Genomic DNA, 24600 nt, shown 5'->3' with positions numbered 1-24600 from the left:
GCCCTCACCAAAGCCCCCGATGCCGGCGGCACTGGAGGCTGGACCAGGCCTGGCCCAGCACACATGGGAGAGCAGGGAGGGCAGCAGGAAGGAAGCAGGGGGGGTGCGTCGGCCTCTGCCTGTTCCCCCGAGGGCCAGTGGCCCAGCCCCAGGGCGCAGTGATGCCCCCGCAGCTTTGTCCTGGAGGAAGCCCAACCCTCAGAAGGCTGCATCTGGCTGGTGACACCCTGCAGGGCGCCAGGCTTTACCAGGGCCCGAAACGCCACGTCCAGCCTCAACCGTGCAGCCCCTGGGCTCTCTCGTCCAGAAGGCTTAGCCAGGAGAGCAGAACACTTCTCAGCCACCCAAACAAATGCATCCCTTCTCTGACACCTGGGCAGGGCCCTGCTCCTGCCCAGTGTGTCCTGCTCAGCCCCCGCAGAAGTTCTCAAGGGCAGGGCCCTGCACCTGCATCCACATCACCTGGGAAGCTCGTTAGAAATGCAGGTTCTCAGGCCCCACCCCCAGCTGCTGGAACAGGAGCTCCAGGTGGGGCCCAGCAGCCTCCCAGAGCCCCCAGGGGGATTCCACCACCACTAACGTTTGGTGCCCGCCAGCTGAGCTGACGCACAAGGGCTACCCCACCTGTCCAGGCCATTGCCAGGGTAGCCCCAGGGAAGGCGCCCCACTCACCTGGCAGGAGAACCAGCCTTCGGGCGTGCAGAGCCGGCCGCCCGCCTTAGCCCCTCTGTCGAAGTAGCTGCCATGGTACCGCGCCTCCTGCAGCTTCCGGCACATGGCGCCCACGATCCGCTGGTACTCCTCCTGAGCCTCCCCACCAACCAAGGAGGCACAGGAGGTTACCTGGAAGAAGCAAGGGACATCGCCAAACGCTGGCCACAAGTCCTGGGCGGAGCTCCCAGTCCATTCAGCGCTACAGTCCTCAGAGCCCCTGCCCCGTGGGTCCCAGCACAGCCCTGAGGTCAGGGGGCGGGGGTCTGAGTTCACACCGACAGTGGCTGTCTGACCCTGGGGAGTTTCTCTGGGCCCTAGAGATGGCGCTCTGGTCACAAGTACACAGATAAACTCAAGCTCTAGGCATCCTGGCTGCTTTGGGGCCAGAAACCTGAGAGGAAGCGGGCATCACCTCCCACCTGCCCACAAGGCGCAGGTGAGGCCGCGCACCTCGGGGTGCACCTGAGCTCGTGCTGAGCACTGGGGCAGAAGCGAGAAGACCGCCTGGCCTAGCGGGAGTGACAGCTGGACAGCACATGGGCCAGTACAGGACAGAGGGCGGTCACCCAGCAGGGGTCGTGAATGACGTGCTGGAGACGCCGCCGGGTCACCAGTGCAGGAGGTGCATTCTCAGCAGCAGGAGGAGCCTGAGGGTGGCCACGGGAGAGGGGAGCCGGGAACAGAGAGCGACTGCCCCCTACTTCCGTGTGGCGTCTGTCAGAGCTAACGGTGGACAAGAAGGTTACTTGGGATGAGTTCACATCAAAACTGAACTGCTGGACAGATGAAGAGCTCACAGGTGGGTTCTGGTCCCAGCCCACAGGGAGAGCTCAGGCTAAGCGGAGGAAGACAAAATCTGTGACCCCAGGGGTGGAACTCTGAGGGGTGGGAGCCAAGTACCTGCTGTGCGGAGCGCGAGGTGGGGAGCTTGCTGGGCACATGGTCCTGCTGGCTCACGTCCGCCAGCACCCGCACCCGCACCCACACCTGCACCCGCACCGCCCTGTGCTCCTCCGACGTCCACGCCCACCCTGGGAACAGAGTCCCGACAGCAGAGCCCGCTTCTAAACCTGCCCGGCGGCACACCCGGCCTCAGCGGGGACCCACCTCTCTCAGGTAGCTCCGGATCCGGCTCTCGCAGCTGTACCTCAGGTAGCCAGACTTGTTCCGAAACCGGGCCTCCAAGCCTGCCGGAGGAGAGAGACGAGATGCCTGGAGACCAGGCAGCTCGCTCTCCCAGGAGGGGCGGAGCGTGAGGGCCGCCGGCTCTGCTCCATCTAGAGCCGTCCTGACCAGGACGGGCTTGCTGTCTCTGGATTTTGCTGGTCTGGGAAGGACCTGTGGTCCACCTGCGTGGAGCACGGCGGCGCCTCCAGGCCCTTTCTCCAAGAGGGCTGCAGTCTCTCAGGGCTGCCTCCACCTGGCTCAGCAGGCCAAGCCAAAGGTGGGAGCAGCCCAAGTGAATGGATAAAGATGTGGTCCATCCACGCAATGGAATATCACTCAGCCTGAGAAGCAAGGAGATCCTGACGCCCGCTACCACATGGAGGAACCACAAGGACACGGTGCTGAGCGCAGGAGGCCGGGCACAGACGTAAGCACCGCGTGGCCCCGCTCTCACGGGGCCCCTGGAGGAGTCTCATTCACTAAGACAGGGAGGGCTGGGGGCGAGGCGGGGAGTGAGTGTTTAACGGGGGCAGAGTTTCAGGTTAGGAAGATGAGAAAGTTCTGAGAACAGATGGTGGGGATGGTCACACAACGATGTAAATATATTTAATGTCAGTGAGCAACATGCTTAGAAACGATGAAGATGTTATGCCGGTGTTACCGTAACCGAAAAATAAATAAAAACAAAAAGGCCAGTCCCAGGGCTGCCCGGACTCTGGCCCCACACTTAGGGAGCCCCTGGCATTCGGAGCTGAAATAGACCCGGTCTCCCCACAGGTCGGCTCTGAGGAAGCCCCCGCCCCGCCCCCTTCAGCTCCCTCCAGGCCCGAGTCCTCCACGCACCTTCGAACCACGGCGGGTCCTCGTCCCTGGTCTCGGCCGCGATGTTCTCGCTGACGGTGTGCAGGAGGTCGGCCAGGAGCTTCTGCCGCAGCGGGGCCCGCTCGTCGGAGAGCAGCTGCCGGGCGGCCTGGATGAGCCCTGCGTGCGGCTTCTGGAACACGCTGAGGAAGCGGCTGATGTCACTCACATCTGCCATCGAGGGGGAACAAATGGAGAGGCCACCAGTCCTCGGAGCACCACCTCGGGGAGACGCAGGGATGCCCGTGTGCCCCCCCCACCCCCGCCCAGCCCTGTCCTGACCTCCCTCAGCCCGGTGCTCCGGGCCTTGGGCCTGGCTGCCCAGGCCGGGGGTGGTGAGAGGACAAGTGGGGAGGGAACAGGGCACGAGCTGGAAAGTGAAACCACACAAGCGAGTTGCGAGTTGCCGCCCTCCTCCAAGTTAAGTCCGCTGTCTCTGGGTCCCCCTGGAGACCTCATGTCTGATCACCCTGCCCTGTCCTCCTGTCCCTGGAGCCTTTCCGCACGCGCCCGAGAGCGGTGAGCCCCCGAGCGAGCACCGGGGTCAGGCGAAGCGGGCATACCGGGGACACGGGGACACTCGGTGCTCCAAAGCCAACCAGTGCCATCCACTCTCCACAGGCTGACAAAGAAAAGTCACGTGATCATAGCAATCGGAGCAGAAAGACAGAGAAAACCTCCGAGACCTAGGGCTTAGGGAAACCTTCTCAGACTGAACGCCAAAAGCATGGGCATGAAAGAAAACCAAAAAAGGGACAAAATGAAAAACCTTTACTCCGTGAAAGACCCTGTTAAGAAAATGAAAAGACAAACCGCAGAGAAAGAGAAAATATCTGCAGACCACCGACCCCGTAGCAGACTGGGATCCAGAGGAGATTAGGGGGAACCTCTCAAAACTGACCGATAAAAAATCCACTTAGAAAACAGACAAAAGGCACTTGACCAAAGAGGATATTCAGAGGGTAAACCAGCCCACGAGAGGGTGGTCAGCACGATTAGCCGGGAGGGAAACACAAGTCAAGGTGCCCGCTCGCCCCCCAGACGCTCGCCCCCCAGAAGGGCTAAAACAAAACCAGCCAGGCGCCCAGAACTGGGGAGGCCGTCCTGCCCCAGCTGTGCAAACAAGACAGGGCTGCCTTTCTGGAAAGCAAAGTGCAGCTCCTTTTCTTTTTTTTTTTTAACAACTTTACTGAGATGGAATTTTCTAGAAGGACAAGGTCCAACAGAGGAAGGGTGCTTGCAACTTGGAGCACACACCAGACGTGTCACCTTCCCTGAAGACCGTAGAGTCCCAGCAGAGGGGCGAGGCCACACCTCCGCTGCTCTTAGACCTTCTCTGTCCTTTAGGCAGAGGAGGCAGGACCGTCCCAGTCCTCAGAGCTCTGTGTCCTTCCCGGGGCACCAGAAGCATCTCCTGAAACGGAAGCCAGAGAGCCAGGCAGCACTCCTGGGGGAAGTGCACACACCTTGCCACTGGCCTAGGGCTCCGGAGAAGCACTTGTCACCCAACATGGCCCCCCCACCTCTGACAGCACGGCTCCAGCGCGGCAGCCTCAACGTGCGCCCGAAGGCAGCGTGTCCGCAAACACCGACGTAGACCAGACACCGAGCGTGACAGGAGCCGCCAGCCCTCCCCCGAGAAAGCCCCGCAGCAGAGCAGCCGCCCTCTCCGGTCCGCCTCACCCAGTGCCAGAGGCCTCCCTTCTGCCCTCGGGAGTTACTAGGACACCTCAAGTGAACAGAAATAAAACAAAAAGACATTTTTAAAGAGGAAAAAAGACACAGCAAACAACCAACTGGACATCCAGGCTCCTGGCTTTCCCTCTTCTGACTTCAGAGCATGGGGACCCCTCCCTCCCGAGCTGATGCCCCACCCCCGGGGAAGACCCTCAGCACCTCCAAAGCCCCACCAGTTCCCCGCCCACCTCCAGGGTCCCCACCACTTACAGCCCTGCCAGGTCTGGCCTGTGGTGAGAAGCACGAGCTCCGCGCCGTCTGGGATGCTGCAGAAACGATCTGCGGTCAGCTCCGAGCCGTCCTCGTACAGACACAGGCGGGAGCCGGGAACGGGCAGCTGCGGGGAGGGGAGGGGACAGCAGGGCAGGCACTGCCGGACTGGGTCACGTGGGCCCACCGTGGGCAGGCAACATACGGGCTTTCCACCTGCAGCCCTCGCAGTGTACAGGGAGGAACTACGTTCTGAAGACTCACACTTGAGATGCTGTCTCTGGGCACAGAGCACATCAAAACAAGGGCCCCTACTGCAGGTTGTTCTAAGATGTGGAAAGTTACAAAAATACACACATGGCGGTGACTGCTTTGTGGGAGTCATGACTCGGACTCCTTCAGAACGAGCCCCTCCCAGGCACTTAAAAATCCAAGCCTGGGTTTCCTGAAATGACGGCTAACTGCTTCCACTAGGCCTGTAAACACACCCGCACTGCCCGACAGGTGCCAGGATGCAGCACCTCCCGCTCACGTCTCTCTCTGGGCACTGATTAATTAAGGGGACATCTTACTGAAGACGACTCACCGCCTCTGTCTACGGGACTGTGACCAGCATCTGGGACTGTTAACTTGCTGAGTTCTCTGGTGCTTGACTCCGATCAGTTTTAAGAATTTTTACAGTAAATTTTTATTCCTCCCCTCACCCCACCTCACACACATACACATTTGCAACCCCAGCTGGTCTAAGCCCAGCCAAGGGAAGTAACACAGTAAGGGCAAGAATGTGAGCTGAAATCCTTACAACGGGGGTGTGCAAGGGCCCTTAGAGGCCTCTGAGCACAACCCCTTCAACTTGCGCCAAGGGAGACTGAGGAGGGGAGGGGCCGCATGGCTGTGCCCCGGAGCACGCAGAAGGTTAACCGGCGGCCACAGGAACTGGTCCCTGAATCTCAGGCCAGAGCTGTACTGACCTTCACGGTCAGAAAGACGGAAATGTTGTCCCAGGTCCCTCCACAAAGTCCCCCAGCTCTGACTGGGGCTGAGGGGCCAGAGAGGGACTTTGGGAACCCCTCCACAGCACAGGAAATGGGGATTCCCTGGGGCCCGGACGTCTCCCACACTGCCTGGTTTTGAGACGGAAAAGCAGCATCTCTTATTCTCCCCAAATTTCTCCCACGCAGGTGGGCACCTGAGCGCTGGGGCAGAGGCTTCACTAGGGCCACCTGCTGAGACGCAGCACCTCTGCAGACACCAGGCATGGCCAGAAGCCCCAGAGGACTCCAATTGCTCCAGCTTGTGGTAGCCCCCGCCCTCACAGAGGCTTTGCTAAGAGGCTTTGGGCTCAGCCAGTCCTGGGTTTAAATGCCCGCCAATCCTCTGCAGCTATGGCAGGTTGCTTAGTCGCTCGGCACCTCAGTTTTCTTCATCTGTGAAATGAGGGTCTTAGCACCCGATTCACAGGGCTGCATGTGGACTCCACCACAACCCACAGAAGAAGCCAGAGGGGCCCAGGGACCGGCACGTGGCCGTCAGCTGTGGTTAGGTTCAGGTTCTCCACCTGTGGGACATGGACAGTGTCCCCTCCCAGTGACCAGGTCAGGACTCAGGGACACACTGTGTGGCTCGGTGCAGCCTGAGCTCCACCAGTCCCGAGGGTGCAAGACGACAGCTCAGCATTGTTTCATCTCACCAGCAGCGTTCTGGGCACGCCCCTGGCTCCCGGGCCCGCGGCGCCTGCAAGCGGAGGCCCCCAGTCCCCCAGCCGCCGGCCCCGAGGGGCGCCTGCAAGCGGAGGCCCCCAGTCCCCCAGCCCCCGGCCCCGAGGGGCGCCTGCAAGCGGAGGCCCCCAGTCCCCCAGTCCCCCAGCCCACGGCCCTGCGGGGCACCTGTAAACGGAGGCACCCCTTCCGCAGCACTTCCTCACAGCTCTTGCCCGCCACCCCAAACTTCTTCTGGCTGTGCAGAGCCCGCAGCTTGAACGTCTTGGGCTTCTGAGTCACCGCAGACATCCTCAGACCCTCGAGCCCCGAGGGGTGCACCGGCCTAGCTGGCAGCGCCGGGGTTCGGCGCGTAATGTGCTACACCGAGGGGAATCAAGAACGCGCGCCGCCCCCAGCCGGGAACTACATTACCCAGAAGTCCAAGGGAAGCGGCGGCGCGACCCCGCCTTGTGCGCAGGAGCCGCACTGCGGAAACTTCATTACCCAGAAGGCGCGGGAAGCGGCAGACCAATTCCGCCTTGTGCGCAGGCGCGGCACAGTGAGGCGGGTTCGCGCACGCGCGGAGGCCAGACCGGGCCGGCCCGGTTGTCATGGGAGCGGCGGCCGCGGGCCGCCTGGGCAATTCCTTCTCTGCCACCGCCACTGCGGCTCGGGGGTGCGGGCCGGCCCGAGGCGGCGGACGAGGCGCCGCCTGAGCTCCGCCGAGGAGAGGGGCGGAGACCCCCGGGGTCGTGCGGGCGTCCTGACAGGTACGGGGAGCGGCGGGGCGGCCGTGCGGGCCGGGGCGGCGGGGCGGCGGGGCGGCGGGGCCGGGCCCGGACCCGGGCCCGCGGAGGCCTCCCCGGGCGGCCAGCCGAGCGGCGGCCCCGGCGGGCGCGGCCCGCGCGCTGCGTCACTGCCCCGGCGGCCTGCGCTCGGCTCCCGCGCTCGGCGGCGGTGCGGGCCGAGCCGCCCTCTCACAGAACGGCGACCCCACGTCCGTGCCGGCGGGACGCGAACGAGCGGGCTCTTTAACCTCTTGTGTTTCGGGTTTTCTCGGAGGCGCTTTCGAGCCTTGCGGTTGCTTGACCAAAAATCATGTAACCGTGTCACATTCACGCTTTCTTGAGAAGAAAAGTGGATGCAAGTTTTGTCTCCCAGTCCTGTAGCGAGATGGTTTGGAAGTTGCTAAACTATTTCCATGTAATTTCGCGGTATCAATACCCCTGATACATAGTGACAAGCAGAAGTTACCCCGCCCCGTACCAGCGTGCGTACCGAGGGCGCGTGGGCCGTGACCGCTGCCCGGGGAGAGGTGCGGTCCGGCGCGTGTTCTGGGATGCGGACCGCTGTGCACCAGGGCGGCTGGGGCCCCGCGTTCACCGGAGTTTTGGTTCTCCGCAAAATGTTAGCGATGATTCTTACAGAGCCTAATACGAGTGTCCTTTAGTGACACCCCAAGTATCTTTTGTAATACTTGAAGGTTTACACAAAGGGGGCCCTAGGGTACAAGGTGGAAGGATGCAGCCAAAAAGGAATCCTTTTCAGATACCCAAACCCAGGTGATAAGGTTGCCTCTACTGTTCCCTGACATGTCTCCTGCCTGGTTCCTAAATGCCAGCCCTGTGTTTTGAATTTATTGAGGCAACATAGTGTAGTTGTGGACACATCCTCTGTTCAGATTTAAAGGGTCTTGTTTCTAAGTCTTTGCACCATAACAGAGGCTGTTGGTCAAGACCTGAAACTCTGGAACCTGACCAGCTTTAGGACAAACCCTGCCTGTGTGGCTTCATAGCCAGATGGCCCTGGGCATCGGCTTCTCTGTGCCTCAGTTTCCTGGTCTCTACAGTCAGGGTGTCAGAGTTGTCATGAAGGTATAAACACATGCCCATCTGCAAGCAGGCGTACCGAGTAAGGGCGTCAGTCTGACACATGCCAAGCAGGGTAAACAGTATCTCAAATCTCAGAATGTCCAGATACATTGTCACATTCAGTTGAAAATATTTCATTGATACCTACCGTTTTCGAGGTGGGATAGGAAGTGACAGGCCCTACTCTTGAAGCTGACCAGAGGATGTGGAGAACCCCAGCACAGGGATGTGGCACTGAGCTTTAGTGAGTTTGGCTGGGCTTGACAATCCCTGACAAGAAGTGAGGGTTGGAAGAGCAGATGGGGCTTGAGGAGGAACGTTCAGCAGGCAGGAGCGGTCCTCCAGGGAGGGAGACCTGGCTGTTGTTTTCTAGAAAAGACTGTGACAGCCAGAAGAAGGCGTGTGTGCAGTCACCATTCCAGGGCAGAACCAATGAGACGTGGCGCCCCATGGGTGGAAGTGGGGAGGGGAGGATGCAGAAGTAGGTGGGGGGAGGTGGAGGTCGAGGGAGGAGTCAGTCCAGGCCGGAGCCCGGCACCAGGGCACCAGCACGCAGGAGGCGCTGCAGGCTGGGCGGGGCGGCTCTGTTCCTGGCGCGGAGCTGGCCGGGCAGTGGGCTGCGGGGGAGCTCGCGCCCACCGTCTTCTGTGTCTGCACTTCAGCATCTCCAGGTTGGCTTAGCTCTCCTCTTCTATCCTGTGACGGGCTGTGTGCAGAAAATAACCAGGCTCTTTGACAATGGTCTCTGTCTGCTTTTAGCACTGCCGACACTTACCAAGCTGGCCCTCTTCAGGTTCTCAGTAAGTCAAAGGAAGCCCTAGCTCGTGTACCAGTGTGTGAAGCAGGCAGGTTGCATGTGGGGCGTGCTCACATGTTACCTAATGCCGAAAAGCCTCGGCTGACAGTGTGTCCCGCCCCAGAGACCTCTGTGGAGAAGCCTGCCCCCGTGTCAGCGAGGGCCGTTGGTTGCGTACTGACACCTCACGCAGGTCGGCCTGTTGAAGAGGGATGGATTGGCTTATTGACTAGAAAATGGGAGTCCATGAGTTGTTTGGTCTTTAAATCCTGAGGCTCCCACAGCGTGTCTGCCTCTCAGCACTACTTCCCCCCAGCAGCCCTGCCCTCTGCCAGGATCTCCCAGTGGTGGCCTCCAGCAGCCTCCGGCCAACACTATCCTATGGCTGCGGCCCCAGCAAAGTCCTGGTATCGAGTCACATTGGTCCTGTTTGTTGGGTCTTGTTCTCATGTCCCCATCCCTGAACCAGTTACTGAGGAGGGATGTGGGACTTGTGGACCGACCAAGCCCAGGACCGGTGCCCCCGCAGGCGTGGAGCTGAGGAGCGCAGGGGGCGTCGGCCCCGCACATCCGGGCCTGGGGAGGGCAGAGTCACCCAGGCAAACTGCGACTGGGGCGCCGTTTCAAAGCAGCAGCAGGCAAAGCCAGGTATCGCCACAGCCGCCCTCGAAACGAAGGTGTGTAACTATGAACCAAGTCGGGTCACTCACACGTCATGACAGACAACAATCACTCAGCCAACACTTAAACGTCTCCCAAGACTCAGCCGCCCAGCCCGGCCCCGGGGCGCGGCTGCGCACTAGGCGCTCTGGCCGCGGGCCGGCGCCCCCGGCCGTGCGTGTTCATGCAGCAGTTAGGGCGCTGTTGACTCACCCGCCCCCTTCCCCTTACTTCTGTGTGGCTTACTAACACGCTGGTTGTATTAATTTCTTAACTGATAGGAACAACTTTGCTTTCATATTTTAGCAAAAAACCTTGTTTCTGCTGTAACAAAGTAACACAAACTGGATGACTTAAAACGATAGAAATTTATTCAAGAGGTTAGAAGTCCAAAAGCAAGGTGTGGGTGTGCAGGGCCAGTTCCCTCTGACGGCTCCGGGGGCCCGTCCTTGCCCTACCAGCAGCTGCCACCCGGCCGTCCTCGGCCAACAGGTGCGTTGCTCCCTGCTGGGCCCTTGTCACATGGACTTCTCCCTGTCCATGTGTGTCCCTGTCTCTGCTCTGATAAGGACACCAGTCACGGTGGAGTAGGCCCACCCTACTCCAGTGTGACCTCACCTTAACTTGGTTACATCTGCAAAGACCGTGTTTCCAAATGAAGCCACATTCACTGGTCCTGGGAGTTAGGACTTAAGCTTAGCTTTGGGAGGGGCATAGTTAAAACAACACTGGCCACACTTTTTGGACATATATTTGGAAGACGTTAAGGTAAGTTAACTGATGCCTTATGTGGAATTAGAGGTGCCTTGAAAAGTACTTAACAAGAGGGCAGGGATGGTATAGCTCAGTGGTAGAGTGTATGCTTAGCACGCACGAGGTCCTGGGTTCCATCCCCAATACTGCCATTAAATAAATACAAAAAAAAAAGTACTTAACAAGAAACTGGACTCTTTCAAAGTGACGGGACAGTCCTGGCCAGGTCGTGAATGACTTTGAACAAACACTTTCAGTGTTACGTGCTTCTGAGTTCCTTGATTTGAAAGCTGTCTCTCCTGCTCCCATAAACAGCCCCGAGTGCAGAATGCCCCACAAGATTGGATTCGTGGTTGTCAGCTCGTCCGGACACGAAGACGGCTTCAGTGCCCGGGAACTCATGGTCCACGCTCCGACTGTCAGCGGGTGGAGGTCGCCGAGGTGGGCCGGGCCGGGGGCCGCGGGCGGGGGGCTCTCAGGAGCACGCGGGCTCTGGCCTCCGCTTTGTTATCTGAGTTTTATTATAACTGAGACGGCAGAGCCACTGGAGGGTCGGGTTCCCCGTGGATTCACCAGCCTAGTTACCTCCTGGATTTCCTTCCTTCTGTTTGTAAAGATTTGTTTACCCTTTTCCTGATAGCAGTAACCTATGCTCGCCCGAGCAGTGCGCCGTGCAGAGGATGGGGGGGGACCCTGCCTCGCCCTCGGCTGAGCTCCGTGGTAGAGGTTTTGCATCTGGTGGCTTTCGTGTAGCTTGGGACTTTGACCCAGAAAGTCTCTTTCGAATCCATCTGGAATGTTTGTACACCTTCAAAAATGCTCACTACTGGAGTGATGTAATACTAGTAAGTATTTTTCTGAAACCTTTAAGTGTTTTCCTGAGAGGCCTTCATTCTTCCCCAAAAGCAGAGTTAGTTGTTGAGAAGCCCCGGGGCCTGGTCAGGCCCCCTACACGTCCTCAGCGCCAGCCGCCTGAGGCCACTCGCCTCCCGGGCTGTCACCTCCTCGTGACTTGTTTTCCGAGAACGAGTAGAAGGTGCTGTTTGCCCCAGACTCACAAATGTGTAAACATGCATGACGTTTAAATTCAGTCATACCCTTGCCACTTACTTTTATTCAGAAGATGTATTGCTGAAAAGTTGAATGTAAATCCTATTTAAAATTCAAATATATTTTCTTTTTAGAGTTGTTGAGGGGCCTCAACAATTAGGGCTCCATTCTCAATGAACTGAGAAATTAAACAGGAGTAAGCAGATAGGGGTAGACAGCCCCTTTCTTGCTGCTGAAGCTGATAACTGGGACCGAGGGCCTTATCTGCAGGCAAGGAAGCGTCCTGGGCCTGCCCCAGCTGCGCCCCGCCCTGCCCAGCCAGGGCAGCCTCCTGGGTGCCGCGGGCGGGCGGGAGGGACGGGGGAGGAACATCCCACGCAGGCAGCCCGGGGCACATCCACACCCACCCCCTGCACTCACAAGTCAGTCCAGTCCTGCCTCTCCCCAGGCCGGAGGCCCGGATTGAGCTGGGGCCACGGTTTTATGCGAACGTCCTCCATTCCCCTGCGTCCCCTGCCTGCATCCCCCTCCGGAAGAGGTCCTTTAGGCTAGATGGGCTTGTTCGGTGCTTATGCGCATGGCCCGGACCCCGTTTCTAGAAGTACTTATATGAGCAATACTAACATGATTCTTTCCTGTATTGATACGGTGCCCCTTCTGGGACGTGCCCTCTCCTCGTTTTAGTAGTAGGCTTTCCAGTCCCCCCAAAGAAAGGGGATATGCGCCTGGATCACCACTCAGACTCATCCTGGGCTGGGCTTGGGGTCTCCTGCCTTCAACACAGTGTTCCCTGAGGTCAGGCGCATCATACGAAGGCAAAGGAAAGTGCCCTCAAACCAAGTCTCCCGAGGGAGGGCAGGGCGCTGTTAGCCCAGGTCAGAGGGCCTGATAGGGCTGTCCTGGGGGGGCCCTGGGGGGCTTTACAGGGCACAAAGGAAGTGCCTCCGGTGTCTCTCCAGCGCGGGAATCCACAGGGCCTGCCGTCTTCAGGGCGCGAGACACGCCTCTCCAAGAGAGCACAAAGTTTACACCAATGACCAGAGCCTCCAGGCAGGAACTTTTTGTCAAATTATTTTTATTCAAAAAGAAATCAGGGCGAGCAGAGCTCAGTGGCAGAGCACACACTTAGCACGCACGGGGTCCTGGGTTCAATCCCCAGCACCTCCATTAAAAAAAAAAGCAAAACTCAAGAGACACATAGAGCTGTCAGTTTGTCCTGAAAAATGACACACCAGCCTTTTTAGGTCATGTCAGCCTTAAAAATCAAACAGCCAGGGGTCTTACTAGCAAAGTGAGCTTACTTCACGACGACAAGGAACTGCAGTTCGGAACATGCAGACCGTGGCGAAACCACAGGAAATGTGGGGGACAAAGGAGGGAGAGGAACGTTACTTTATGGAGAAAAGGAGGAGGTTGGGAGGGGCTGCTGGGAACAAAGCCCCCAGGAGGGGAGCGAGGGTCCCAGCGGCTGACATTTCCCGTTGGCCGGGCCGTGGCTGGGCAGGGAGAAAGTCCGCCTCTGCAGGCGCAGCGCAGCCAGCTGCTTCCCACCCAGGAGTGAGATCAGGGACGCCCCCGAGAGCCCCCTTCAGGGCCCCCGGCTCTGCTTTAGACGAGGTTTCCCTTTGTTCACTTGCAGAGTGTGTTGTTTCTTCCTTTAATCAGCTTGAGGGTTTTTCTGGTTCATCTATAAACTCTTGATAAGCTGCATTTGAACAGCTGAGTCATAGCCCTTTTTTTTAAAGGGTTTTAAAATACACAACTTCAAAAAAATACAATTTGAAAATTTTGTCAATTGTCTTAATTTTCTTTAAACAATTTTGGAGGTTGTTTAAAAAATAATAAAGGATTTTTTTCACAATAGATTACCAAGAGTCCTCATGTCTAGGGTGGTCTCACCACAAGTTATGACGCGTGTGCCTTGCGTTTAAACACAGCACGTGTCGCCCGTGTCTAAGGCGGCACTTGGCCGGAGTCGGGAGGGAGGGTGTTGGAGGTTCGAGCTGCGGGTCCCCTGCCCTGGCGGCCCTCCTGCCTCACGAGCACTCCCCTTACAACCTGTGCATTTCTGAAATCTCAAGTGTCCGGGAACCCCAAGGATCACAGCCCCAGAACAAGCCCGCTCAGCCCACGGTCACCCTGCCGTGTCCCTCAGCTACACACAGAGGTTCCCACCCGCCCTTCCTAGCCCAGCCTGACGTTCCTTTCTGTGCCCTTCCTCCTTCTGCCCTGACCGCCCGCCCGCCCGCCCGCCCGCAGCCAGGTCACCACATCACAGCAGGGAGCCGTCAGGCAGAGCTGGGGGCCTCTGGCCATCCTGTTAGGAGTTAAGGACAGGCATGGGCCATGGGGTGGGCGGCGGGCCACTGCTGAGGTGGGAAAAGCTGGGGGAGGAGGCTGGTGGGGGTGGGATGGGGGAGCTGGGCGGGGGTGGGTTTTGTCTGTCGCATCGAATGCCTTGTAGACGCGTCCATGGAACGTCAGGTTGCCGGCTGGATGCGCAGGTTCAGACACAGGTGGTGTTTACTTGGGGTTCTTCGTGATAGAACTGATGGGATCCCCTCCAGTGGGTCTTGCTGGAGCAGAGAGCCCGGCACCTGACCCAGACGCAGGAGTCCAGGCACAGTCGGGCTTGGACGGGGAGGCAGCCTGAGGCAGGAAGGGGCCAGGAGGGGTGGCCAGGTGGGCCAGGCTTGTGGGCTGAGCAAGATCAGGGCTGGGAGGTGCAGGTCACAGTCAGCATCACAGAGGTCAGAAGTGGCCTTCACAAGAGTGACCTGTGACATTGGCTGGGGTGGCAGCTGAGAAACGGGCTGCGAGCCGGGGAGGGATTCAGGATCACGGGAGGGTTCCCTACAAAGGGGGTCCTAGAGTATGTCTGTGTGAGGTCGGGAGGAGGCCGATCGGGTCGAAAGAAAAGGCAGGCTGGCTTGGCTGGGAGAAGAGGAGGGAGAGGGGGCAGGCGGGCCAGTGGATGGTCTACCAGGGCGCTCATGCAGGGTCGGACACTGGTGTTGGAAGGGCCTTTCCCAACAGCCTGTCCTCGGTGCTTCCCCGCTCTGATGCCCTGGGCAGCCCACTGCTGTGTGCAGCCGGTACTCCGTAGCCCCACACACGCTCGCTCGTGTCACCTGGGCACAATCATACACCACGAGAGAGGTTTCCAGCGCACTGAGTCACTTCTGAGCAGGAGTAGCGGCTCCTCCTCTGGGCCACTGCGTGTGCGGGGCACGGGGCTGACTGACGGCTGCTCCATCGGCTCAGGGTTCTGGGAAGCAAGGGGATTTAGGTTCCTGTGGAAAATCCTGCGACTCACAGCACAGCCTCTTTAGATTGATGTGTGACTCGTGATTAACTTGAAGTTTCATTCAAACCACGAACTAACTGCTCAAAGTGTGGTTCACACCGGGGGCGGCAGACCCCGTCACACCTTCGCTCAGAGCCCCTGCTCCGACTGTGAGGCTGCGGGGACGGGGCTGGTGGCCTCGCGGCCTCGGCCCCACGGACCTGCCACGTCACATGGAAGCAGGGTGCAGACATCCAGAAGCCCTCTGCGGGGATCGTGCGGAAACAACAAAGTGTGTTTGCTTTCAGGTTTTGCCAGTTTCCACAAGAAATTGTTCTGCAAATGGTGGAGCGGTGTCGAGTGAGAAAGCTGCAGCTGCTGGCCCACCAGTGCCTGATCCCGAGCAAGGTGGAGTTCTACGTGGGCCAGAGCCTGCCCGAGCGCCTCGCGCCGCGCCCAGCCGAGCGCTTTCGAAGGCTTGGGTAAGGACGGATTCAGAATGTATGGCGGCAACTTTCAGCCAGGCCAGTTCCACCTCAAAGCAGTGAAAGCTAAGGAACTGCCCCTTGCTCTTGGTCGTCCTCTAGGCCCTTGCATGTGGGTCAAGATTGCGTGATTTCCTAACACCTGCCTCGTGGTGAATGTGCTTACTAAGCCAGGCCACCGTTGTATCAGCAGCGTTCAACTCCCCTTTCCAGATGCAGAACTTGTCCTAAGACAGGCTGTTTAGAAGTTGACTTTGCGGCTTTTTTCCTAGGATTTTTTCAATCCAAACCTAAGTTTTCCTTGAAACCCGTTGATCTCAGAGGGAACAGAGGGGCAGCGTTATTTCCGAATCAACGTGATTCTGGAGTCGAGTTTTTTCTTGCAGGTACGTGTCTCTCTGTGACAATGAAAAGACAGGCTGCAAAGCCCGGGAACTGAAGTCCGTTTACGTGGACGCAGTGGGGCAGTTCCTGAAGCTGGTCTTTCACCAGAACCACGTCAACAAGTACAACGCGTACAACCAGGTGAGGCGCCGCCCCCAGGACTCGTCCTCCCCCTCAGGGCGTTTCAGACTCTTTTGTTCTTACTGTATTAGTTTTAATATCTAATCAGCATTTAAAAGTTTCCCAGCAACACAAAGGAATATTTTACCTTTGAAACATTAATTAAAACTGTGCTTACATATGTATATGTAACCATTACCACTAACATAAGCTACTCTATTTTAACACTTTTCAACGAGGTAAGCTGAATTTTCTGTACCAAAGTACCGTATTATTATTATTTGAAAATGTCCACAAGGCAATATCAGTTACATTAGCATCTGTTACAGAGTCATAAAACGCATAAAACGTCAGCAGCCGACAACATTATGCTTTAGAAAGAGCACCCAGTTCACTGCGTGACGGGCTCGGAGGAGCCCCTTTGGCATCAGACTGCCCAGCGGGGGGGTGTCTGTGCGGAAGGGTCAGGTGGCCCGCGGCCGCGCCCTTTGCTTCGGAGCCCCGGCCACGCTGGCTGAGGGCGCCGGGAGCGGGGCCGGTCCAGCCGCGGGGGCCGCGCGCCGGCTGGGCTCAGTCGCGCGAGGGGGTGACGCTGTCTCGGCTGTTAGGCTTCGACGTGTTACTAAGCTCAGTTTCATCTGCTTCTTTCACACCCTTTCCCGTGTCTACTAGAGAACTCACAATCGCACGCACGATGTGTGCTGTGTTTCTGTTGGACAGCACCGCTCCGGGTAAACCCACCACACTTGTGCGAGCGGCAGCCCCTGGTAGAAATTGGGAACCTCGTTTCATGTCATGTGCAATCCAGGATCTCTCTAGCTCCCAGCCTCCCTTTCTTTCTTTTTCCTTTTTTTTTTTTTTTTTTTTTTTGGCATAATTAATGGAGTGGAAATCACCGGTGTCCAAAGCAATCTTTTTTGAGCAAACTCGCACAAATATTTACGACGCTCCCAGCCCGTCCAAGGGGCCGGCAGGCGTGCCCACCAGGCAGAGCTCTGTGCGGAGCCGGGTGGGGAAGGGGGGCTCTGGGGTGGAGCGCTGTGGGCAGCTGACTGGGGTGATTCTGAGCCTCTTCCTCCCTCCCGCACGTGCGAGTGCTCGCCATAATCCCCGCTTGTTAGCTCAGCTGCAGTGATGTGATTCTCGAGGAAGGGGGTCCGGGAGGGCGACTCCTCCCCCTCCGGGGAGAACCGCTGACTGAGACGAACCCTGCTGTGTTAACGTGGGTTTTCATTTCGTTGTCGAATTTACCACCATCGTAGAGAGATGACCCCATCCTTAACCTTGAGTGGAGAGTTCAAGGCAAGTCTGGGTTAAAGTGTCGGAGGGTTTTTAGCTATTGTTTTAACATCCTTCAGACCCCGGGTTCAGCATTAGAGCACGGACTGAGGTGATTGACAGGAGTGGTGAACAGTGGTCCTGCACGAGCGTGAGGTTTTCCAGCTCACGCCCTGTGACGTGCGCCTCCCATTTGAGGGCTGGTCAGTGAGAGTTTGTTACAAAGAGTTTAAGTCACACCAGACGTTTCACACGTAATTTCTATCGATCGACTCTCTCTCAGGTTGCTTTGGTTGCAATAAACATCATTGGAGACCCTGCAGATGTCAGCGACGAAAGCGATGTTGTAAGTTTGGGATGTTCGTTCCTAAAGAGGATCATTTGTCTCTAACACGGAAGGAGGGGAGGGGAGCATTTATTTTTGTCACAAAAAGTGTCATCCTAAAAATCTTTATCAGAGCATCTGGTGAATACCTAGCAGGGCATTCTTGCAGCTGCTGTACATCAAACTGTCCTTGAGAATTTTAGTGTCCTTCCAGAGGACCAGGGTCGTCGAAGCTCGCTGATGTTTCGTACCGCGTCGTCTCCAGGTCAGGGTTTGTGTCGCTCCTTTTCCTCTGAGACAGTAAGCAGGGCTTCCTCTCCCCAAGGCCTCCAGGGAGAAGCTGATTGACCACTACCTGGGACACAGCACGGAGGACCCAGCTCTCGAAGGAACTTGCACCGTGTAAGCATCCCCTGCAGGGCGGGAAACTTGCGTGGCTTTGCCTGGGATCATGGAAGTGTGAGTCATCTCCAAAGGACCCTGGACTTGGGGGCCTCGGAATTGAGTCCGGAGCTGGGGGAGCCACTGACAGGGTGGTCCTGAACCCACCGCAGGTGAAGTCCCCTGTTTTATTTAGCGCACCCTCCACGCCCGACCTTCGGAGATGACTGCATTTCTCGTGTGTTCAGGTGTTACTAGAGAGGTTCTAAGATGTGCTCAGATGAAGGGCCTGTCGCCACCAGCTGGCACCTCAGAGGCACAGGCAGGTTCATGGGTGAGACTGGAAGGTATCACTTGGCCAAGTGGCCAGTTACCGGAGGCGCCATCTTGTCTGCTGTGGAACTTTCCTCGGGGGATGCGGACGCACGCCACGTGGGTCTCTACAGGTCCCCTCCGCACACGCCCTCAGTGACCGCCCTCCAGACCTCTCCGTCTTGCTGCTTCTCTTTAGCGGGTCAGGTGTGGAGAGCGAGGCTGAGGGGCCTGGTGGCAGGGCCCTGTCCACCCCCTGATCCCGGCGCCCCTGGGGCAGAGGCCTCCAGCACTCTTGCCACGTGCCCACTGTCCACTGGAGCAAGGGGCCACTCCCCAGGTGCCCGGCCTAAAGAAGGGAATTCAAAACGATACCCAGTGCGTCCCTGACAGCAGCTACCCAGCAGAGAAAAGACAAGACGCCTCTGGGCTCCCGCAGCCATGTGGTGTCTGCCGTGACTTGTGCGCCATCTCTCACATGGGGTCGGGTGCTGGCGCGGCCGCTAAGCCGGCTTCTCTGCATCATACGCGGAGTTGGTGATGGCCCGGGCGCCGCTGGCTCTGCCAGGCATGCACCCAGCGGCCAGTGAGCCTGCTCCCTGCAGGGCCTCATCCCCTGCAGCCTGGGCTCCAGGGGGCCCTTGAGCCTGAGGCAGGGGCCACCATGGTGGCGGTGAGGGTGGCATGCTGGGCAGTGGTGTGTGAGAGGTCGTGACAAGAGTGACCTGCCACACCTGCACGAGCTCCTCCTCAGTCTCGACCCGGGTCCTCGGCCTGATGGGGTCCTTGCCTTTCAAGGTGGGGACGAGGGAAGCTGGGGCGAGGGAGTGCAGCGCTAAGGATCAGGTGCTCGAGCCACTCCCCGCAGGTGTCATCGTGGGGCCGCTCCGGGGCTCCACCCTCGGTGACGCACGAGGCTGAGGAGCTGGGGGGGTGCTGGCTGGCCGGGCTTGGGGCCCCCGATGCGAGCTCTCTGGGGGTCTCGTTTCTCTTTAAGTCAGTTTTGTATCATGTTGGCCAAGTGGGCCAGTGGACTGCAGTCCTGCCGCGTCCCCCCGTTCTTCTGGAAGGTGAAGTGAGGTCCTGAAAGGTTGTGTGCAGTGCCAGAGGCACAACCCATCTCAGGCACCTGGGGCTCCTCGGGGCCCTGAGATGCCCGGAATTCCGACCCCGCTGTGTCCCTCGTGGACCTCCGTGCTGCAGCGACGGCTTGGTTTCACCTCTAGATTTTCAAGGCGACGAGAGTTAGACTTGAGGGGTCAGTGTGCACTTGGGCACAGTAGCCCCGCGGATCTCGTCGACACGTGGGCCCTGGGCTCTTCACTCGCCACTGAGATGAGGGGGTTTGAAGCTGCCCCGGCCTCCCTGCCCGCGGCTCCTCCTGCAAACTGCCTGAGGCCAGGGAGTCGGGAGGGGGACTTGGTGCTTTTGAAAGACGGCCTGGTCCCCTGTCCTGTTTGAATTTACTATTAACCCACCAAACTTCTACGACAGATGCTCTGTCTAATAAGTTCACCTGTGTGCAGGGCGTCCAGCTCAGAGCCACCAGCAGTCTCCTTTCTGCCGCTGACCCAGCAGATTGGGAGGCTGTGAAAGGCGTCCGCCCAGCTTTTTTGTTGGGTAGTTAGACTGGCGTCTCACTCTGAACATCAGGCCTGGAGGAGAGCTGCTGGCTGGCAGGCTGGAGGGCTGGAGGGGAGGAGGGTGGCACTTAATCAGGGCATTCAGGTGACTTGGGTCACTTATTCCAGGAGGGATCTTCCTGATTGCAGGGCTGGGCAGCCACGTCTTACAGTCTGACGCTTTGAGGCTCAAGCCCAGGGGTAGCAGTTCTCCATCTTTAATGTCCGTCACTGTTACAGCGGCAGGAAGTGCCTGCCTGGGCCACCGAGTCTGCCTCTGCCAGGGGAGGGGCCTGGTCACGGCTGGCTCTGGTTTCCCCACGTCTACCAATGATCCACGCGCACTGTCCTGTCCCTGCGCCCACAGCAGAGCCCGGCATGGTCTGCACTCAGAGTGCCTGTCGAATGAGTGAGTAAAAACGAGTGAGTGGACGCACTGAAGGTCAGATGCCCCGAGGGCAGCTAATTCATGGTCAAGCGCGTGAGCTGTGACCTCAGAAAGACCCGCTGGGCTTGCTGCTTCGTGACCTGAGGCCTGTCACGGGCTCCTCTGAGCCCCCACTTTCTCAGCAGGAAACATTCCAGTTTTGGAGGCAGGGGGGCACTTTCCAGACCACCCTGGTGTCTTCAGCCCTGAGCCCACAGGCCCCTCTTCTTCTGCAGCATCAGGTGGGCTGACGCCGGCCCTGAAACATTCTTTTCTTTCCTCTAGGAAATCTGACTATATCTCCCCGCTAGATGACTTAGCTTTTGACATGTACCAGGACCCAGAAGTGGCACAGATTATACGCAAACTAGATGAAAGGAAGCGCGAAGCAGTGCGGAAGGAGCGTTACGACTACGCTAAGCAGCTGAAGCAAGCCATTGCCGACTTGCAGAAGGTACCTGTTCAGAACAGTGAGCGGGCCTCGGAGGCTGCGGGGGTCAGTGGGGGTTCAGGGCGGCGAGCACCGCCCGGCCCCGGATGGACGAAAGCGCACCGTCCCGGGGTGCGCTCCTCCAGAGTCATCCTGGGCCCGAGAGCCGTCCCGCCGCGGCAGGAAGCCTCAGGTGCTTAACAGCTACCTGACTGGGAGGGTGCAGCTCAGGGGCGGAGCATGGCTTAGCACACACAAGGTCCTGGGTTCAACCCCCAGCACCTCCGTTACAAGTAAAATAATAAACCTAATCCCCCTGCAAAGAACCTTTTTTTTTAAAAAACCTGCCATTAGCCATGCAGGCACAGTCCCATCCCTCCCCATCCCCCGGGACGTGGGGATGGCCGCCCACGCTGTCCTCCAGCGTTACTGCAAAGCCGACGCATGTGCCCAGGTCGGGGAGCGGCTGGGCAGGTTCGAGGTGGAGAAGCGCTGCGCGGTGGAGAAGGAGGACTACGACCTGGCCAAGGAGAAGAAGCAGCAGATGGAGCGCTACCGCAGCCGCGTGTATGAGCAGCTGCGGCTGCATGACCTGATGGACGCCGAGCTGGTGGGTGAGGCAGGCCTGCGGGCGACAGGTGGCTGCGGCCCCTGACGGTAGAGGAGGCGGTGGGAAGGCTCCCCGCTGGGTCCCTCCATCTCCCCGGCCCCTGTCGGTGAACTGGTGGCGGCCCTGCCCCTCGCACCCCTTGGGGTGTCGGCCGAGCATCACCCTGACGGCTCAGGCTGACTAGGGAGGGGTGGGGCAGGGGCCTCTGCCCTCGTCTCCAGAGCCCACGTCACAGGCCAGGACACTGAGGCCCAGCGCCAGCGCTTGGAGGATGGTGCTGGGGGTGCAGACTTGGGGGTTCCCTGCCGGGCCCGGTGCCCACCCTTCAGGTCCAGCTCTGCTGGCTTGGCCTCCATCCTTGGCCGCTCTGTGCCAGGCTTCCCCGCCCTGTCCACGGGGTGAGGAGGGGGTCGTGACCACGTCATCTGCCCAAAGCAGCAGGTAACACCCGCCCAGTCCTTGCGCTCCTCAGGGCGACCCGGGGCCACCAGCACACTGCTTGGTCCAGCCCGGGTGCTGCCAGCCCTGGCCGCGGCTGCCCCAGCCCATCTGCCCCACGCCGCAGCGCCCGTGCACATGTGCTCAGGGTCACACGGGCATTTGGCATGCGTGTCGCTGGCGGGTCCACATGGGAACCACCCAGAGACGGTCCAAGGGCTGGAGGACGTTGTCAGTGTGGTTGCAGCCCTCTGCCTTGTGAAACCGCTGCACCCCCACCCCAGGAGCAAGAGGGCTGGGCCTGGCATGGCAGTGACATGGGGATTAAGTGTCCCGTTTTCCCCCAGATGCGAAGGCCTCTTGACCTGCCCCTACAGCCCCTCCTCCACTCTGTCAGCCCCCACCACCAGCAGCTGGTGCCCTCACTGCCACCACCAGGAGAACGAGGGGCAGGAAGCCACCTTGCAGACCCCTTCCTGCAGGAGAAGCCTTCGGCCCCTGCCCCGGACGCTTCTCCTCAGTGCCCTGCAGTGGACCAGCCACCGCCCACCGCAGACCCTCCTCCCAAGACCCAGGTTGGTAACTCGGTGTCGCACCAGTACAGTTGATCAGCAGGTGTGGCGTGAGGACTGTGTGTGCGGGGCTTCCTGGTGCGGGCGGCGTGTAGGGGGGCACGACTGGGACACCCTTTCCTGCCTGTGTTCCAGGGGAGGGGCAGAGCGCCGTGGCTGGAACGTGGGGACATAGGCAATCAGCCCCCGCCCGGTCCTGCCCCCTCGCCCGGCAGGGTTGAGGCACACCCCACCCGGGCCCCTGCTATCTGTCTGTGAACTTGTAGCCACCCACTCGGGGTCGTTCCCCGGACTGAGGGGACAGTGTCTGTCAGGTACCCGACCTGAGGTGACCTCAGCAGAGCCTCGGCACACGCCGTGTGGTCACTGCATCTGCTAGAACTCCCTGTGTTGTAGGTAGCAGAAGGCCGGGCTCAAACCGGGGGGCTGTTGGCCTTTATAACCAGGAATTTAAGAGATTGTCGGGTTTCAGGTCGGTTTGATTAAGTAGCTCGGCAGTGTCAGCAAAGCCTGGCTTCTTCCTGTCTGGCAACTGTTTCCTGTGGTTCCGGGCACCCTAGGGGAACCCATCACGTGGCCCCCAGCTTCAGGGTTGCACACTGTGCCATCCAAGAGGAGCATGCATCCCACTGTGGGCAGAATCCCCAAGTCTTCCCTGATGAGTGCAGCCTCAGTCCCGCGCCCGCCCCAGGAGGGCGAGGACCAGAGGAGGCAGAGGTGCCGACGGCTTGTTAGGGCCTCCCTGGAGCATCTGTGTGCTTGGCCGTGTGGCCGGTGGGCACTGGGGAGGAAGGAAGGATGCGGGCGGATGAGGGCAAGCGTGAGCTGTAGCCAGAGGCCAGGGAGCCGGCTCGCAGTGGCCCTCCCTGGGCCCATAAACAGTAACGAGGCAGAATCGACATTGCCTTTTTTTTCTTTCTTTTTTAAATTATTTTATTTTATTTTGGGGGGACAGAGGGGGTAATTAGTTTTCCTCATCTATTTGTTTATTTAGAGACAGGACTGGGGATTGAACCCAGGACCTCGTGCATGCTAAGCACACCCTCTACCCCTGAGCTACACCCCCAACGCTGCCCTTCTATTGGGTCTATACTGAGCTTAGAAAGGAACAGTGACCCTAATGTAATTTTTTTCAAACTCACTCTATTGTGTAAGTTGTCCTGATCAGATGAGGCTGATGCTTAGTAAAACACCCTGGTTCTGACCAGGTGAGTCCAGAGCGGCAAGCCCGCGGGTGCAGACCCGGATCGGCAGGTGGGGAGGACGGCGCTGAGCCCTGCAGCCACCCTGTCCTCCTGCAGCCAGAGTCTCTGCCCTACGACGAGCGGCCTCTGCCTGCTATCCGCCAGCAGCCCGGGGTGGCAGCCGTGGAGCTGGAACGGAGTGACAGGGACGGCAGTGAGGCCCCCAGAGCGGGCGCCGCAGGCGAGCCGGAGCCCTTGACGGAGAAGGTGTTGAGAGAGGCCAGCTCTGCCGTGGACGTGCTGGGCAAGGCCCTGGTAAAGGGGAAGCCACGTGCACAGGCGCCACCAACCACAGGCCAGCCAGGGGGAGGTGGGCGGGCGGGCGGGCCCTCTGTCCCTGGGGTCCCCCTGCCCTGCATCCTTGCTGTTCGGGGGTCACGCAAGGCAGCACGTGCGTAAGCCAGACTGAAGGGTTCCTGATGCGCATTCGCTTCAGGCGGGTGTCTGTGCTGCTGGACGCCAGCTCGCGTGTGGGCACCGCCAGCCCCGGGACACGGTCGCAGAGCAGGACTGGACATGAGGGCATCACCTGCCCCCAAAGGTCGCTCGTGCTGGAGCCTCTCACACATTCCGTGTTCTGACATGGTCTTAAGTTCTCCACATTAGGAAGGGTATTTCTCTAAATACACCTACTTAGTCGGCAGAGAAAAGCTACGTCTTCGGTTGAAACAAAGCAAGGCCGGGGTTGCAGGTGCCAGGTAGGGGGACGTGGCCCGGGCGCCCGCCTGAGGCAGCGGCCCCCACCCCCGCAGGTGGCCGGCGCCTACTCCAGGTTGTGGTCACACCGGGAAGGCGCGCTGCTGGCCTTGTATGAACAGCTGTCGGAGACGCCGGTCGGAACCCCGAGGGAGGACTTAAAGAACACGCTGCGGGCGTCCGTCTTCCTCATCAGAAGGGCCATCCGAGACATAGTGACCCCAGTGAGTGCCCCGTCCGCCCTCAGGGACCCCAGTGCCTGCCCAGGAGGGCAGGGCAGCCCCAGAGGGAGCCTGGCCCCCAGCGCCGTTGTCCCTGGCACGGCGGAGTCACTGGGCACGAGGGTCTCCCGCAGGAAGTGCAGTCAGTGATGGGTCTGGGGTCTGTCCCACTGGTCATGACTCCGCTCTTCAGAACCCACGGGTGCACAGGCCTGGTTCCCCGGGGCTGATAAACGTCCCGTTTGTGTTT

General features: G+C 59.2%; 2 protein-coding genes across 16 annotated transcripts in view; one reads left to right on the top strand and one right to left on the bottom strand.

Moving 5' to 3' along the window:
- Positions 1-6866, bottom strand: part of DFFB (DNA fragmentation factor subunit beta) — a 39386-nt gene extending 32520 nt beyond the window's left edge. For 2 of the 8 annotated variants that reach the window (XM_032495033.1, XM_032495034.1), the window contains exons 1-5: positions 6576-6866; positions 4690-4816; positions 2725-2913; positions 1822-1901; positions 673-843 (exon numbers count right to left, since the gene is read on the bottom strand). In XM_032495033.1, coding sequence (XP_032350924.1) covers positions 673-843; positions 1822-1901; positions 2725-2913; positions 4690-4816; positions 6576-6698 — 690 coding nt within the window. In that variant the 5' untranslated portion in view covers positions 6699-6866. Of the gene's footprint in view, positions 1-672; positions 844-1821; positions 1902-2724; positions 2914-3999; positions 4157-4425; positions 4472-4689; positions 6516-6575 lie in introns of those variants that run through there. The other 6 variants (XM_032495031.1, XM_032495035.1, XM_032495036.1 and 3 more) reach the window with 6 other exon arrangements.
- An 83-nt stretch (positions 6867-6949) lies between these two features.
- Positions 6950-24600, top strand: part of CEP104 (centrosomal protein 104) — a 34433-nt gene continuing 16782 nt past the window's right edge. The window contains exons 1-11 of one of the 8 annotated variants that reach the window (XM_032495027.1): positions 6954-7159; positions 10785-10910; positions 15114-15287; positions 15677-15815; positions 17356-17418; positions 17723-17799; positions 20425-20593; positions 21024-21179; positions 21965-22192; positions 23398-23688; positions 24186-24353. In XM_032495027.1, the coding sequence (XP_032350918.1) occupies positions 10798-10910; positions 15114-15287; positions 15677-15815; positions 17356-17418; positions 17723-17799; positions 20425-20593; positions 21024-21179; positions 21965-22192; positions 23398-23688; positions 24186-24353 (1578 nt within the window). In that variant the 5' untranslated portion in view covers positions 6954-7159; positions 10785-10797. Of the gene's footprint in view, positions 7160-10784; positions 10911-15113; positions 15288-15676; positions 15816-17355; positions 17419-17722; positions 17800-20424; positions 20594-21023; positions 21180-21964; positions 22193-23397; positions 23689-24185; positions 24354-24600 lie in introns of all 8 variants that reach the window. The other 7 variants (XM_032495019.1, XM_032495024.1, XM_032495023.1 and 4 more) reach the window with 7 other exon arrangements.

This window comes from Camelus ferus, chromosome 13, assembly GCF_009834535.1.
Source record: "Camelus ferus isolate YT-003-E chromosome 13, BCGSAC_Cfer_1.0, whole genome shotgun sequence".
Taxonomy (NCBI): domain Eukaryota; kingdom Metazoa; phylum Chordata; class Mammalia; order Artiodactyla; family Camelidae; genus Camelus; species Camelus ferus.
The sequence above is the reverse complement of the archived record's forward strand: the minus strand, read 5'-3'. Positions and strand labels throughout refer to the sequence as shown.